Source organism: Rhincodon typus, chromosome 3 (genome assembly GCF_021869965.1).
Source record: "Rhincodon typus isolate 14 chromosome 3, sRhiTyp1.1, whole genome shotgun sequence".
Lineage (NCBI taxonomy): Eukaryota > Metazoa > Chordata > Chondrichthyes > Orectolobiformes > Rhincodontidae > Rhincodon > Rhincodon typus.
Window position 1 is genome coordinate 65,789,726 of NC_063334.1, and position 16,122 is coordinate 65,805,847.

Consider the following 16,122-nt stretch of genomic DNA (forward strand, 5'->3'; position numbering starts at 1 on the left):
CCCCCCCCCCCCCCCCTTGACCTGTCCGTCCTCCCTGGACTGACCTACCTCCTCCCTAACTCCCCACCTACACTCACCTTTACTGGCTCCATTCCTGCCTCTTTAACCGGTCTGTCTCCTCTCCACCTATCTTCTCCTGTATCCATCTTCTATCCGCCTCCCCCTGTCTCTCCAGTTATTTCAGAACCCCCTTCCCCTCCCCTATTTCTGAAGAAGGGTCTAGGCCTGAAATGTCAGCCTTCCTGCTCCTCTGATGCTGCTTGGCCTGCTGTGTTCATCCAGCTCTACACCTTGTTATCTCCTCTCACCATTTGCCAGATGTCTCACTTTTGCATTAAAATTTTAAGTGCCCACAGCCCACAGAGCTCCAACCTGAATTTTCAGCCAAGTTATCCACCACTATCCTTTTCATTGAACAACTCTTGATCCTTAATTTCACGTCTCAAACCAGTTCAACTCCTCTCCTCTGATTTTACTTCTCCCTCTCCATATAAATGCTCATATCAATGTTCATAGCAAGCCCTCAAACCAGTCACCTCTTGTGGTAGCTAACAAAATCTAAATTTCAAATTTAATAACTATGATTTCTAACACCCTCAGCGTAGCTTTTCAAATCCCATTCCTCCCGACATACAAGTTAATCTGGCACACATTTCTTGCTCATCCATCACCAAATCTGGGAGGACCTCATCATATTAATACTCATTCTTCACTCCTCTCTATTTATCATCTTTGATTTATTTTCTCCACTACCAACTGTATCTCTCTCTTCATCGCCATCCTGGGAACAAGGTCAGATTTACAGATGGTACAAAACTAAAATAAAAATGGGTATTGCGAGAAATGTATTAAGCAGTTTCAAAAGGATTTGGACAGGCTTAGTGAATGATGGAAAACATGGCATATTGAATTTGGTGTGGAAAAAAACGTGAGGTTATCTACTTTGGTAGAAAGAACAGATGAACTGATTACTTCTTACACTGAGAAAGGTTGACAAGTAAAAAGGATTTGGATGTCTTTGTCAATAGTCACTGAAGGCTAACCTGCAGGTGCAGCACGCTCTTTTGATGCCGCTCCCACTCAAATGTTAATCACTCACCTACCCTTTCTGGACCCACAATACCGAAATTTTACATGGTTCCTACTCCTCAAGTATTGTGCCTCACCCATCAGGGTTGTCACAGTCCTTGCCCCCAAATCCTCTCAATGGCTCAGGCAGAATTCGACCACTTGCAACCTTAATCTCCAAAAAGAACTCGGGACTGAGTTTCTGTTCTTCCATCCTCTTTCATTTTCTCCGCTGCACATCTGTGTTTACTTTTTACTACCGTAAACATGCAATACAAATTAAAATTCTATTTGTCTTAATTTTATTAGGATTGGTTATAACAAAATAAATGGGGAAAATATATGTCTCAGCACTTCAGGAAGAGCATGAGTGAGAATCCATTTTACAAACTAGGCTAAGACAAATGTTTAGTTTGCTCTTAAATGTTTCGAGAGCACTGGAAGGATATTTCTTCCTGACACAGACTGCAGCTATCATTAAGCATTTCTGCTCCAACTTCCACCTTTCCTAATGTAGTAACAAACTCAGACCTTTTAAACACCTACAGAAAACTGATACATGCAGCAGAGGATGAATCTGCCCCAAGACAACCAGAGAAAAGTCACCCCAAAACTGGAACAGAGTCAGAGTCAGGAAAGAGATGTTCAGCCAATCAGAAACTGGTTCTTTCTCATGACTGTTGCAAACAGTGAACCTTTTAGCAGCAAAAGCAGGAGAGAAGCAGAATATGAATGAAAATGCAGTCAGAAGGTGAATTTTGGTAAGCAACGCCAACAAGGCAAGACCCAGTGAGGCTAGGAAAGCAAGATCAGGGAAAGCAAGTTCTCAGAAGGCCTGATATGGTGAGTCAGAGGACTGGTGGGAGGCAAGGCTGGGAGCTAAGGAGGGAAACAAAAGAGGCAGAATGGAGTGGGTGATCAGGTGAAGGGAAACAAACAGTCTTGAACCTTTCAGCAAGGAAGTAGTGTACTCTTTGAACATTACTATTGTAATATACACGGTCAATTGGATAATTTAACACTGACCAGAGTGATTTCAAGAAGAGTTACATACAAGTTTATCAATCTCAAAACATCTCACATAACATGAATTATTTGGAAGTGTAGTGATTGTTAAAAACTGTTAAAAACAAACATAAACTATTTAACGGTGTCCTCCTCAGTCCATGGAAAACATGTTTAAAGTGAAGGCTTTTTTTAAAAGTTGGTTGTGTGTCAGGTTTTTTTTTAGGTAATGTTCTGCAAACTCATGCCTGTAATCACAAGCCAATTTAAATACCACAGTATCTTGAGATTAATGCCTTCCTAATGGTCACTGTTTTAATATTTCACTGAACAACGATGATGCTTGAGGATATTGTTGAATTCTTCTAACTGTGCATCTGCCCAGGAGACTGAACTATGTGAAACTCAAGTATATCTTTTAGGAGAATTTTGTAATTCAAGGTTAGTGGTTTCATATGCATCCCTGTCCTCTCAAAGCCCATCTCCATGGAAGCATGAATACCGTGGGCCTCTTTCAGCTAGAAATGCTGAATAGCTAGACTTTAGACAACTTCATTCTACCTGAAATTAAAACAGGCAATTTAATGTATAACCCTTTACAAAACCTGCTTCTCGGGTGCACCTAAAAATTCCAATGGAGCTGTTTCAAAGGGCAGAGGAATCTTCCAGGCAACTTTCATCTTTGAACTATCACTTGCTTCTAATCACATTGCTGTTTCCAAAATTTTGTTGTCCATAAAAAGTTAGCTGCCAATTTCCACATTAAAACAATATCTACATTTCAAAACACGGAAATCAGTGGCTACATTTTGTAGTCGGACATCCTGAAGTCACAAAGGTCCACTGATTTTTTTTTTAAAACAGATATTCCATCTTTTAAAGACTAGACATCAGTATTAAGAAGAAATAACGTAGGTCGGTTTCATGATCACTGAGCTTGATGAAGACTCCTCATATTTGATTTACTTTAAGCTCTTGAAAAACCAGAAAGCAACATTAACTAATCTAGTTTGCACAGAATGAATTTTCTAATTCATACAACACAGTGCATTCAATTTTCCTTTGAAAGCAATTAGACAAGAATTAGTCAATGCTTCAGTTTGTGAGCTCCCTCATTGGAGCTCCTGGTTGCAAAGAAAGAGATTAATCTTTTAGCATAGTATACAACATACATTGTCATTAATGAGCATTCAAGTCTATGAACATACTTTAACAAACTTGGTTTAAGTTGGAGATGCAGAAAAACACAAGGCTGCTAGGTACACCCAGTGCTCAGAGAAGAGCACCCCCTGTGATCATTGCCTCCATTTGTCACTCTGACCTCCAACCACTTACTAGGTCCTGCCTGACTGGCCCTACCAAAGCCATCCCACCTCACCTTGTTAACTAGCCTCCCATCACACCTCCTCATGGAGGATTTCTGGAGTCCTAGCAGTGTCCATCACTCCCAGCAGTGCTACTGGGGTTAGAGAGCTGCCAGGCAACTAACTGGCCAACAACTGAGGGAGGTTGGACATCCTCCTATATGGCAGTGAAAACCATGACCTCAGGCAGTTAACAACCCACAATCATAAAACCTTGCAGTGGCTTATTGCCCCAGTTTTTCAGTAGGAGGGGTGGCACCACTCCTTCATGAAAAATTTGTTCAAGTTTAAAACAAAAATGATTTGATAAATCAGAAATCAAAAGTAATTACAGCATTTCAATAACAGTTAGAAATTCAGATGTTATAAATATATCTCTCAAAATATTGCATATTTTAAGACTTTCTTACCTAATCTAAGTTCTCCAAAATTGCCACATCCTATCTTTTTCCCAACCCTGAAGTTGGGTCCAACCATTAGAACACCAGAACTGTGGGCACTTCGTCCCCCACTCCTGCCCATTCTAGATCGTTCTTCTATTTTATCTTTATCTTTCGTTTTCTCCATAACGAGTTCCTGCTTACGGCAATTTTCTGTATGTACTCGGTTATGCACTTTCAGACTGTATAGTTCCACAGCGGAAACATCATTTGGAATAAAATCAGGTGTAGCAGCACAAGGTGTTCAATCACAGGTACAGCATTCAAAAATAATTATTTTCATCCCATTCGCAAAAGCTTCCTCGGTAACGGCAACAATAATGAATAAATTCCACCATTTGTACAAGATATTCGTCCCAACTAATGGTACGCTCAATTGCTGAAGACCTGAAAAGTAAAATTTAAAAATGTTATTAAAATCACTTATGACTTTGATGTCTAAAGACAAGGCAAACAGATTTAATAGCACACACCAGCCATAGTTGGACATCTACACCATCAGCTATTTACTGCGGGCACACACCTTTAATAGTCTTAAAAGTATAAAGAGACCCGCAAACTACCACCAATCAAAACAAATGTAGCTGTTCATACTTTCGGAGAACAGAGAATTCAATATACATCCTTCAACAAAAATGCCAAGTTACCTGACCAACGTAAATGTTCTTACTGAAACAGCCAAGAATATTGCTCATGCATGTACCAAACTCAAACTGTAATCATAACTTTGTACATTTTAGAAATGTTTGCAGTCAAGTAAATAGAAATTCGTGCTCGAATTTAGATTCGAATTACTTTCTCTTGGGCTCCTCAGAGATCAAAATACACAGTGATTAAAATATTTCACCAATCTCCAGATTGCATCCTCATGGGTAGATTCTAAAATTTCCAAGAGTCTCCCAATTTTGCTGTGAACTTCAAATCTTTTTAAAAAAAAAAGATTCCCAGTAAAAAGAGGTAGCAAGAACTGACGATGCTGGAGTCAGAGATAACAGTGTGGAGCTGGAGGAGCACAGTGGGCCAGGCAGCATCAGAGGAGCAGGAAAGTTGACATTTTCTTCAGAAATGAATTCCCAGTCAAAAAAAGGTGTTCTTTCTGAAGATTCTCACGAAGTCCTCAAAGGAGCTGCAGCATGTTCCTCACCCTGAAACTGGCAGATATCTAAAAGATCAAGTAAGGCCACTAAACATGGCGATAAAGTTCCTTCACCAGCACTAAGGAGGCAATGGCAATTTCAGAAGCGATTTCATTCCTTACGGAATTTGCAGTGGTTTATTTATTGATTAAGTTTTATTACGATATGCACTAATGTTTCCAAATATTTGATTAGACTCCCAAACTCTTCAGTTTCAAATGCAATAATTTGGTTGTAATTAAAAAGGAGCTTGAACAATTTAATAATACTGGTGTACAAACTGCACAACACATTTTGTAGCTCTCAACATGATTTTTTTTTTGAATTCTAACGATTTCAACGGAGTGGCTATTTTACAAATTAAGCACATGGGTTTAATTCAAACCAAACACTTTCTAATAAAAAATGAAGCCAGATACACATTTTCCAGCTCCACTTACACAAAATCTGCATTGTCTTTCACAGTTTTCTCCTCTTTTAAAATGTTTCCATCTCCAAAGGCAAATTCTTACAGCTGAAAAACTGGGACTTATGTATCGTGTGCATTAGTCCCAAAGTAATTCCCAACAGTAACTTAGATATGAAACACGTAGATTTTATCCCTGATGATTTGCCCAACATTTTTTGGGAATGGAGTGCAACTCAACCACTCAGTAGCTTCCAACAGTTCTATCACTTGTCATTTTCAATATAGATAGATTTCCACAGTGCATAGTTTACAGGTGCCATCTGGGTAACCATGAACCTGAAGCGCAATTAGTAAGGAAACAAACAGTTCTTGTTGGAATACAACTCTTTCCAGCTTGGCATGTAAATCAGCAATTAAAATTTGGCAGGAACTCCGAACAGTTTCCACACCTAAAATGATGCACACTGAACAGACATAAGGGACAAGGAAAAACAGGTTGTGCCCCTATAAACCATTCACTGTGGCTTCTCTTTGCAAATGAAGATCAAATAAAGATCTATGTACAAGTGTGGCTCCATACTCACTTCTTCATTGCCAGTGTCAAGTTACCTGCCAAAAACAAAATCACCACCCACAAACACAGCAACAACTGCATATATTCAAGTACAGCAACCACTAATATCTCTACCACTGCTTCCTCCATCAATGCTACAGAGACCTGGAAAGAAATTGCTTGAAATCTACAAAACATCAGATTTATTTTGCTTCATTGCAGATGGGAGAACATTTTTAGATACTTGTATTTTACAAATCAATCTGCCCAGTAATGTTACCATCCAAGAACTTTAAAAATCACGTAAAAATAAACAAAGCAAATAAAATCATGAAAGGCAAGCGTAGCGTCCAAGATTTTAATTGGTTATCAAGTAATAGCTTAAGTAATAAGAACCCCATTACAAAGTAGCAATAAGTTGTGGCTTGGTTGAAGTCTATGCTACTAATCACTACCGAGTTAAGGTTGCAGAAGAAACACAGAAGAATCAAGTGTCTCTCTTCTTCGATGGGTCTATTTACAAAGGAAATCCCCTAGTGGCTCAAAAAATAAATGCACCGTCATGTGTGATACTGAGCCAATTTGAGAATGTTCCAACTTGCTTCAATGCACCTAAGGTAGGAGAAGGAAAACTGCTTAGCAATTGGAAAGTACACGTCAACACAGAAGACAGGTTCGACTGCCATGTTCCTTTCAGCAACGCTGGCTATCCAAACTCCCCAAAAAAGGATGACCACCGAGATTGGGTATCAGAGAAGCATCAGTATCTGTGAAAATGTTTCCTTACTGGCTCAATTTTTTCAGAAGAGGAAGTAAAGAAATTGAATGGGAAAAGACACTTGAAAAGCCTGGAAATTAACCTCCATTAAATGCAGCCAAAATAAATATGTTTAAGTCAGCAGACAAAGGTTGAAAGCTGAAAATTGAAAATTGAAAATGTACACTTTTCCTCCCAAAAACTTAGAAGTACGCATATGTTTGTGTTACCCAGGATATAGTTTTAATACAGCAGTTTTATTTAACTTTTACTACAAAATGCATGTTCACTCCTTTTCATGTTAATAGCATTAGTCTTGTATGAAATATATCGGAAAATGCTGGTAAGAAAATCAATGTAAAGCCAAAATAATTGGAAATATAGCTAAGAACTTACAATATTTATGAGTAGCCAGTTTTGTTCTGTGTTTATTTGGTAAACCAAAATACAGCATTACCCTTCATACTGTGGCATGTGGTGTAAAGTCATATTTTTGCTTGTAGTATTTTGGATCAGATATTTCCTTATATAGAGGCAACATAAAGTGACAATCTTTTGCCAACAGGCTTATCTTCCACTGTATGCTCCTTTTGAGCAAAATTATTAACATGTAACAATTGTTTCAACAAACATAATCCAGTAAACTCAATACCTGATCACCTTCTACTTTACAAATAGTACACAAAAAGAGAAAATTGTCAAGAATACATCAATACTCCTCTCTCAAACAACAAATTCTAAGAACAAACAATTCAAACATTTGTTAGAGCTCAAAATTTCCAAATTGAGTAAACACTCCATGAAACTTCAAGATTTAAATGAGGAATAAGTCTTAGGAGTTAATAAAGAAATTAAAACACAAGTATAATTTTAAATAATAGACTGTGATGGTATTTTTTATAACTTTAATCATAGTATGCAGCTTACTATCATTCACAAACTACCTACTACTTATTAGTTTAGGATCATTTGTGAACTGTCACCTGTTTGGCTCCAAGTTGTAGGCATTACTGCCCAATGTACCAATAAGTATACACATATTGAAGGCTGCCTTTATAACTCGTCAGTCTTTAAAACATCCATTTATTTTAAATTATCCTTATTGTGACAGAAACATGGACTTTTTTTGCATCTTACTTCACCAAACCACCCACTCCCTCTAAAATTGTGACTGAACATTGTAGAGAAAGCAGAATGAGTAACTGCAGAGTAGGATTAAAATTATTTGTTGCATATTATGTACGACCAACAACGACTTAAGTCTGCAGGATAGTGAATTCATGCTGAGTATGTTATAGATAACTACTGACATACAAAGAATCACTGCAAGGAATTAATTCTTTTGTATTCATAATATAAATCCTTGAATGAGATTATAATATCAAAACTAATTGTCTGTTATTCCCTACTAAATACACGTTGTGAAAAGAATAGGCTGTGGTCAATCACCAGATAGGTTTTGTATCTAATGTGAGAGGCAGGCCCCAAGTCACAAGCAGCTCACTGGTTGAGCCGAAAAGATTATATTTCTTCTACATGTTCTTTACTTATGCATTCCGGGGTATTTACTTTAGTTAGCCGTAGCCAATTCGAGCGAACTTACATCGGGCCCATGTAAAAAAAACGCAACAGATGATGGGAAAGCACTGGTCAGTCCTTCCAGGCCTTGCTGCTGCCTCTAACCAGCCTGTCAATCCCAGCATCAGATACAAGCTGCACTGTTAAGACTCTGCCACAGACCGCAATCTTGTTGCTTTCTCTCTTTCCGAAGCTGTATTTACAAACATTGCGAAATGGCAAGTTCAGGCCATTCTGTTTGGAAACTGCGGGGTTTCATCTTCATCACAGTGAAATACAGATCATCAGGAAGCTGACATTGTTCAGTGGAACCAAGTGATCCACACTGCTGGGAGCTTTGCCCTCACCTAGTCTGCAATCATTAAACGGTAAGCAGAGCAGTGGCATCCTTCTGCAGCCAGAGCAGGGTCACTCTGGTAGGGTGAGTGCTCACTACACAAAGCACTCAGAAACTCAACACCACCGTCATTCCCAACCTAATGACATGTAGTCAATATCTTCAACAACGAACATGTTACTGGTGTAAGTAAACAAAGGAACAATAATCTATCATATTCCAGGAGGAGGAGGTGATGGTGGCGGTGGGATTGGGGATCTATCCTGCCCAGTTAACGTGCGGCCTTACACAATGTGAAAAGTTACAACAGCACAAACTACCAATAATTTTAGATTCCAACTCCTTCGTTTTACCCACCGTGACACCGATTCGGATGCCAGCGGAAAATCAATTTGATAGCCCCCACACAACCTCCCGGAAAAAAAAAGGCAAGAGGCTGGGATTCCAATCGGAGGGACACAGAGACAGATTCCACCCCCACCCCAAGCAGTAACTGCAAGGGGGGGGGGGGGGGGGGGGGGAATACACAACCGGCCAAGACTCCAGAACGGAGAGGATTCGGAGACATAAATTCCGAAAAAAAAAACACAACGGCAGGTTAAATGCACACAGCCAGGTTTAACACAATCTTAAAAATAAAACATACACACACCCAAGTTCCCACACAGAATAAACACAAATGTACACAGACCTGTCCTGGGTGGTTATTTTATAATATATATATATACACACATATATATATATACATATAGCGATTATTTGAATTTAAAGTGCGTCGGTTTAAAAGCTCTCGGTGCCGGGACAAAAGGGGAAGGAGGTTTACATCCAGTGGCGGCAGCAGCAGCTACTGAGCTGCTGTGAGCAGAGGCCCCGCAGCCCCCGGCTCAACCTCTCTCCGCTCGAGCCTCCGCTTTTTGTTCCAAAATGTTCCGAGTCACCGAGCGCGAGCGGAAATCCCCGGGAAAACCCCTGAGTGACAGCGCGCTGGCCAATCAGCGCCCAGCACGCGCCGGCCTGCAGCCAGCACAAAGCAAGCGGCTCCTCCGGAGGGTTGCACCGCAGCAACGCAACAACGTGATCCGCGCTTTCTCCATTCACTCTCTCACACACACACAGACAAGAAAAGCAGGGCAAATGCATGGCACAGGCCGATCACCTCCACGAATTCTCAGCGCGCTAGACACACACACAAAACAAAGGACGAATCAACGGCACACCGATTGACCATCCTCGTTTACCTCGGCTTCCTCGTTCACCTACCGATGAGAAGAAAGCAAAAAACTATGATCCCGGAAAAGCTACAAGTTTACATGCACGATGATAAACGTTACACTTTTTCACGTTGGAAGTTCGTTTCCCTGATTCCATCAAGCCATTCAAAAGTGCACAACTCAAATCAGATCGCCGCTTGCGAAGTCATGGGCAAGGCTTCTTTATCCACGATATGAAATGCTACCCACAATTTAAGTTGGCCGCATACGCAGGTCATTTACGATTTGTGCAAGATGTTGTATTTATACAAAAGTACATGTTGGTCAGCTTCAGTCAAGTTAACACTGAACAGAACTGAAGCTTATTATGATAAATCGATAATGTATTATTAGACACGAAGGAACTATCCAGTGCATCATGGAATTTCGCCGACTGAGACTGTAGAAGGCAGTTTGCTGTAAACGTACTTCAAAACATTACGCTACAGAAATTTGAGCCAACAGATTTGTGTCAATATGTTTTTCTTAGCCAACCAATCAATCCAATGTATCCGTCCTGTTTACTTCCCACAAGCTCTAATATTATTAATCAGCCCTCCAGTAATTTCTCATTAAAACTTTTGCTCAGAACAAACATTCAAACACTTCAACCAATCTATCACCTAAACTTTAACATTGCCATCCTAAGTCTGTGGACTTTGACTACTGGCCTACCAATATGGGGAAACAATTCACTCCATCACAGCCTACACTACCTTAAAAACCTCTTCGGTCACTAGCTCATTCCAATCCAGTTCCTAATGGTAATAGGACTGCATATCCACATTTAACTGGCGATAAGTTCCCGTGAAGAAAAATGAAAAAAAAAAAGTATTATACTGATACAGAGGGTTAGGTTTACCTAGCTTGAAGCTGCAGCCTATTCTGGTTACATAGCAGAAGTAGCTTTATACTGCATCAACTTTTGCTGCAGGTGGAACTGGGAATATATGAGGCCAGCTATAGGTGCAACATATTCCACTGTTTGATTAAAACAAAATTCATACATAAAAGTGGCTAGAAATATTTGATTCTGCTTGATAAAACTTGGAAAGCTAAGTGATATTTTGAAACCTAGTTAGTTATAAAACTCATTAAAAATGACAGAGCAGACAGTTACCCATTCAACTGATGGGGTCAAGAAGGAATTGCAGTTGTTGTAGGGAGCAGAAATTAGAGGTAGATATCTCTTTGCAGCTGAAAATTGAGAGTTCTAAAAGCTGTGTTGCCTGCCTAATTGTCAGGGCCGGAGACGAACTTGTGATGGGAGAGAATAGATCCAATTACCATCATCCTTTTGGATACTGACCACGCAGTTAGGACCAAGAAAGAGGTTCTGTCAAGCAGACTCCCAAGTTAGAGGCTAAATCTAAAACACAGAACCACAAAGATAATGATCTCTGGATTACTATCTAAGCCTATCTGGATTTGATCCAGTAATTGACGGATAGCTTACTCTGTCTATTACATACTCCTTCCACTATTTAACATGCAGGAAGCCCTGTGTTAGAGCTTTACCAAAGTGATCCCTCATTGTTGGGCATACCTGCTCCTGGCAATGCCCTCCTTTTCCTTTCATTGAACCAAGGTTGATCCTCTGGCTAGTTTAGTAACTAATATGCTAGGCCGTGAGTGTACAGACTCTGATGCTGATGGTCTGTAGCACTCATTTGATGCCCAGGTTTGTTTGATCTGTTTGAAGTCAATCCCATTAAGGGCAATAGTGATGCCACGCAACACAACGCTGGGGATCCTCAGCGTGAAGACAGGAATTTGTCTCCACAAAGACTGAGATGGTCACAGTTCCAAATACTGTTATGGACATATGAATTGGTGACAGGAAGATTGGTGAAGTTAAGGTTAAGTAATTATTTTTCCTCTGGAGGCTTCCTCAACACCTGTCGCATGCTTAATTATGCACAAACAGAAATAAACGGTAGCCATTTCAGAGACACAATGTTATAAATTGAGTGCGGCAGGACCTGAATATTCAAGGCCATGTGACATCTGGAAAGGCGAGAAGAAAGGAAATTGTGTAGCCTTGTGCCTCTCAGAGTGAAAAATGATCTAAATTCGGGGGAGAGGAACAAAATATGAAATCAGTTTGTGTGGAGATAGGAAAAATCAAAGGAATGAACTGAATGTCTTGGGAACAGTGCAGGGCAAAGTATAAATCAGGAAATAATAGGGGGCGAGTGCTGTAACAAAGTTACTGTGATGATCTTGTGACATTCGACGAATCAAATTTGTAAAAGTTTGGACGATAAATAGGTAGAGTATATTCAGGACAGTTTCTGAGAACAACACATCCTGGAGCCAATCAGGGAGCAGGTTACTTTACTGCTGATAAAGAGCAATGAGGTAAGATTTATTAATGATCTCATAGTGAGGGATCCTCTGTGTAAAATATCAAAACATCGTGCAGGTTCACATTCAGTTTGAGACCGAAACCAATGTCCCACTGCTCGCTTTCCTCATTCCCCAACGATCTCCCAGACCCCAATCCACTCCCCCCATCTCCCTCTCTCGAACTCCCCACTCCGCCCCGGCTGCCTGGACGGACGGCCTCGCTCCTGACACTATCCAGCAGCAGCTTTCTGAAGGGTCGAAACTGATCAACAACCGCGTCGAGCAAAATGCTTCGTTTTAAAGAAAATGCAGTTAACGTGGTCCTAGCTCCGGACGCCAGGCTAACAAGTTAGTCATTGTCTCTGGGATCACATTGAAGCGTCTGCATTATGGGCTCACTGCCCAGGAAAGCCAAATCGCTCATCTCCCGGAATGTTAGAGACAGCTTTGGGAAGACAAACTCTGATTCCGCGAAACTCCTCATTTCGGGAAGCGAAAAGGACTCGGGTCAAAAAAGATAAAGATTCTGCTGTGAGACATAAAGCAAAAGAGGAGGAGCTCCATCGGCGGTCAGTCAGAAGAGCTGAGCGAATAAACAGACTGAAAGGGCGGAGATAGAGCGAGGGAGTGTTCAAATTTGCACACCGAGGAAAAAAAATAGATAAATCTGTTAATGAAAAACAAAATTTTAGCTAGGTAGATAGAGCGCCAGAGCAATTTAGCAAGCAGTCGGGTAATAAAAGAACTAGATTTAAAGTGAAGTAAGATATTATGCATAGAATCCCGAGAGTATGGAAGCAGGCCATTCGGCCCATTGAATCTGCACCGACCCTCCAAAGAGCATCCAACCACCCTCCCAGTAACCCCACATTTACCATGGTCAATCCACACATCTTTGAACTCTGGGAGGAAATCCATGCCAACACTAGGAGAACGTATAAACTCCGCATAGACAAGTCACCCAAGGCTGAAATCAAACCCTAGCACTATGAGACAACAGTGCTAACCACTGAGCCACCATGCCACCCCACATGTATGGGAGAGATGAGGGTGAGTTGCAATTTGTGAAAGATAATATTTGTGTGACTGTCAAGGAGAACTTTGCGTTATTCAAGTCAGGAGGTGACAAAGGTATGGATAAACATTACAGCAGAGTACAATGAACTAATCATGAATGGAGGCAATACTGTAAAATGGAAACAGGTCAAGATGAAGTGGCTAGGATCTCTCCTTTAAGGCTTAACAAGAGTTGTTAAACATGACACTGAGACTATTCACCATCGCGTTCAGTGAGAGCCGTTAGGGAGAGTTGAGTACCAAGTAATGGGTTTCTTGTGAAAGCTAAACTAGGTGACTTCAGTCTTGCTGATATGAGCTTCCTGCTCATCCACAGTTTGATTGTGATTAAGCATTTGGACAGTGCATTGATGACCAAGACATGGTGACAGAGAGCAGAGCTGGGTATCAAAAGGCTCAGTTGTTAGCTCCATGGGCCGCATAGTTGGCTTACAATGCAGAATGATGCCATCAATGTGGTTTCCATTCCCACACCAGCTGAAGTCACTATGAAGGTCCTGCCTTCTCATCCTCACCTCTTGCCTCAGGTATGCTTAAACCCACTACTAATTATCTCATTCTAATGAGAGAGAATGGAGCTATAGTGAATTTTGAGGGCTGGACAACTGTCTTACAATGCAGAGTGATGCCAACATCATGGGTTCAATTCCTGCAGTAGCTAAGGTTAGCATGAAGAGCGCTTCTTATCAACTTCTCCCCTCGGCTGAGGCATGGTGACCTTCAAGTTCTAATGAGAGAACTGCCCTATGGTCTGGTAGAACTATGGTAACTTTTATATGCTGGAGACTCAAGTTCTTTGTATTATTCAGTTTAACACTTCCAAACTGAGCTTCTCCATTGAATTTAGCTGCCCTAATCTAATTTTCTTGCTCTATTCCACAAACTTTAATATTCTCACATTTCCAATACTCACGCAAAACCTCCCTGTGATACAACATTCATTACAAGTGAAAAACTATTTTATAGCTTTCCCCATTGTTGTACAAGTAATTATTCAGAATCTATCCTTTGGTTGCAGATTTAACAAGCCAAAACCTTTTATAATTTGAAAATATTCTATTAGATGAATGATCATTTTCTATTTTTCAACAAAAATGATTATTTCTTCATTTCTATACTCTCACTCTCCTAATTGTCACACTTCTGAAACCTCAGTGCACTTTTTCCAGATACTACATTCAAAATGTCACCTGTAGCATTTACAAGTATGTGCAAATTTAGTATAATTTCCTTGCTTAGGATAATGTCCCTGTGGATAAAACTCAGAATCTCACTTGTTTCTTTTGGGGCCTGTTCTACTTCAATCCCTGGTCTTTAAAGATCCATGTATCTGTATTCCTTCATCTCTTTATTTCTCCATACTATTTGAGCAAGAAAGCTAATTCATTATAAAACAAGAACCTATTGCTCAAGTAAAAATTGGTTCTGCGTACTCCCAACGTACAAATACAAACACAGACATCAACAATTATTATGGAAAACAATTAGCTTCAGCAAAATGGAAGCATTATGGTGTGCAACATTGTTTACTAAATTATTTAGGACAACATAAATTATTTAGAATTAATGTAACTCAATTATATTGTTCGACATTAAATTATTATATGTATGCTTTATGCAGCTCCACTTAAAATACTTATATGAGTAAGGGTTATGAAGTATAATATTGATTTTAATTGCAATAAGCCATTTGGAAATGCAATTAAGTGTTGGTAGAATGTAGATCATTACAGCTATTTTAAGTTGAAGAAGTAACAACCTATTCTATACAAATTTAATTTTTTGTAAAGAATAATAACAACAGAAGAAACGTCAACTATGAAGCCACAAAATGAGTAACACACCATGTAGTGAAGGTATGAAAAAACTTGCTGCTTTTTGTATGTGAAAATGTAATCAAGATAGAACATAGAACATAGAACAGTACAACACAGTATAGGCCCTTCAGCCCACGATGTTGTGCCAAACTTTTACGCGAAACCTAAGGTCTATCTAACCTCCACCGCTACCTTATACTATCATCCATATGCCTATCTAATAGCCGCTTAAATGCCCCCAATGAGGCCAACTCCACTACCCTCTCCGGCAATACATTCCACGCCCCTACCACTCTCTGAGTAAAGAACCTACCTCTGACGTCTCCCCGATATCTACCTCCTTTCACTTTAAAACTATGACCCCTCGTAAAAGCTACCTCCATCCTAGGAAAAAGTCTCTGGCTGTCTACTCTATCTATACCTCTGATCATTTTGTACACCTCTATCAAGTCACTTCTCATTCTTCGTCGTTCTAAAGAGAAAAGCCCTAGCTCTCTCAACCTTTCCTCGTAAGACCTTCCCTCCATTCCAGGCAACATCCTGGTAAATCTCATCTGCACCTTTTCCAACACTTCCATCTTTCCTGTAATGAAGTGACCAGAACTGGACACAATACTCTAGATGTGGCCGAACCAGGCTTTTGTATAGCTGGAGCATAACTTTACGGCTGTTGAACTCAATCCCTCTATTAATGAAAGCTAACACACCATATGCCTTCTTAACAACTCTATCCACCTGGGTGGCAGCTTTCAGGGAACTGTGAACATGAACCCCAAGATCCCTCTGCTCCTCCACACTGCCAAGAATCTTTCCGTTAACCCTGTAAGAATCTTTCCGTTAACCCTGTAGATAAACAAATAAATCAATATGTTTCAGAGATAGTAGGAACTGCAGATGCTGGAGAATCTGAGATAACAAGGTGTAGAGCTGGATGAACACAGCAGGCCAAGCAGCATCAGAGGAGCAGGAAGGCTGACATTTT

At 40.2% G+C, this 16,122-nt stretch overlaps 1 protein-coding gene across 1 annotated transcript in view; it reads left to right on the plus strand.

Annotated features, from left to right (window-relative positions):
• The first annotated feature begins 9,571 nt into the window (after window positions 1–9,571).
• The window catches only part of LOC109913450 (centrosomal protein of 120 kDa), a 181,537-nt gene continuing 174,986 nt past the window's right edge, over window positions 9,572–16,122 (plus strand). Inside the window, exon 1 of the mRNA XM_048593566.1 lies at window positions 9,572–9,713. Coding sequence (XP_048449523.1) covers window positions 9,572–9,713 — 142 coding nt within the window. The remainder of the gene's footprint in view (window positions 9,714–16,122) is intronic.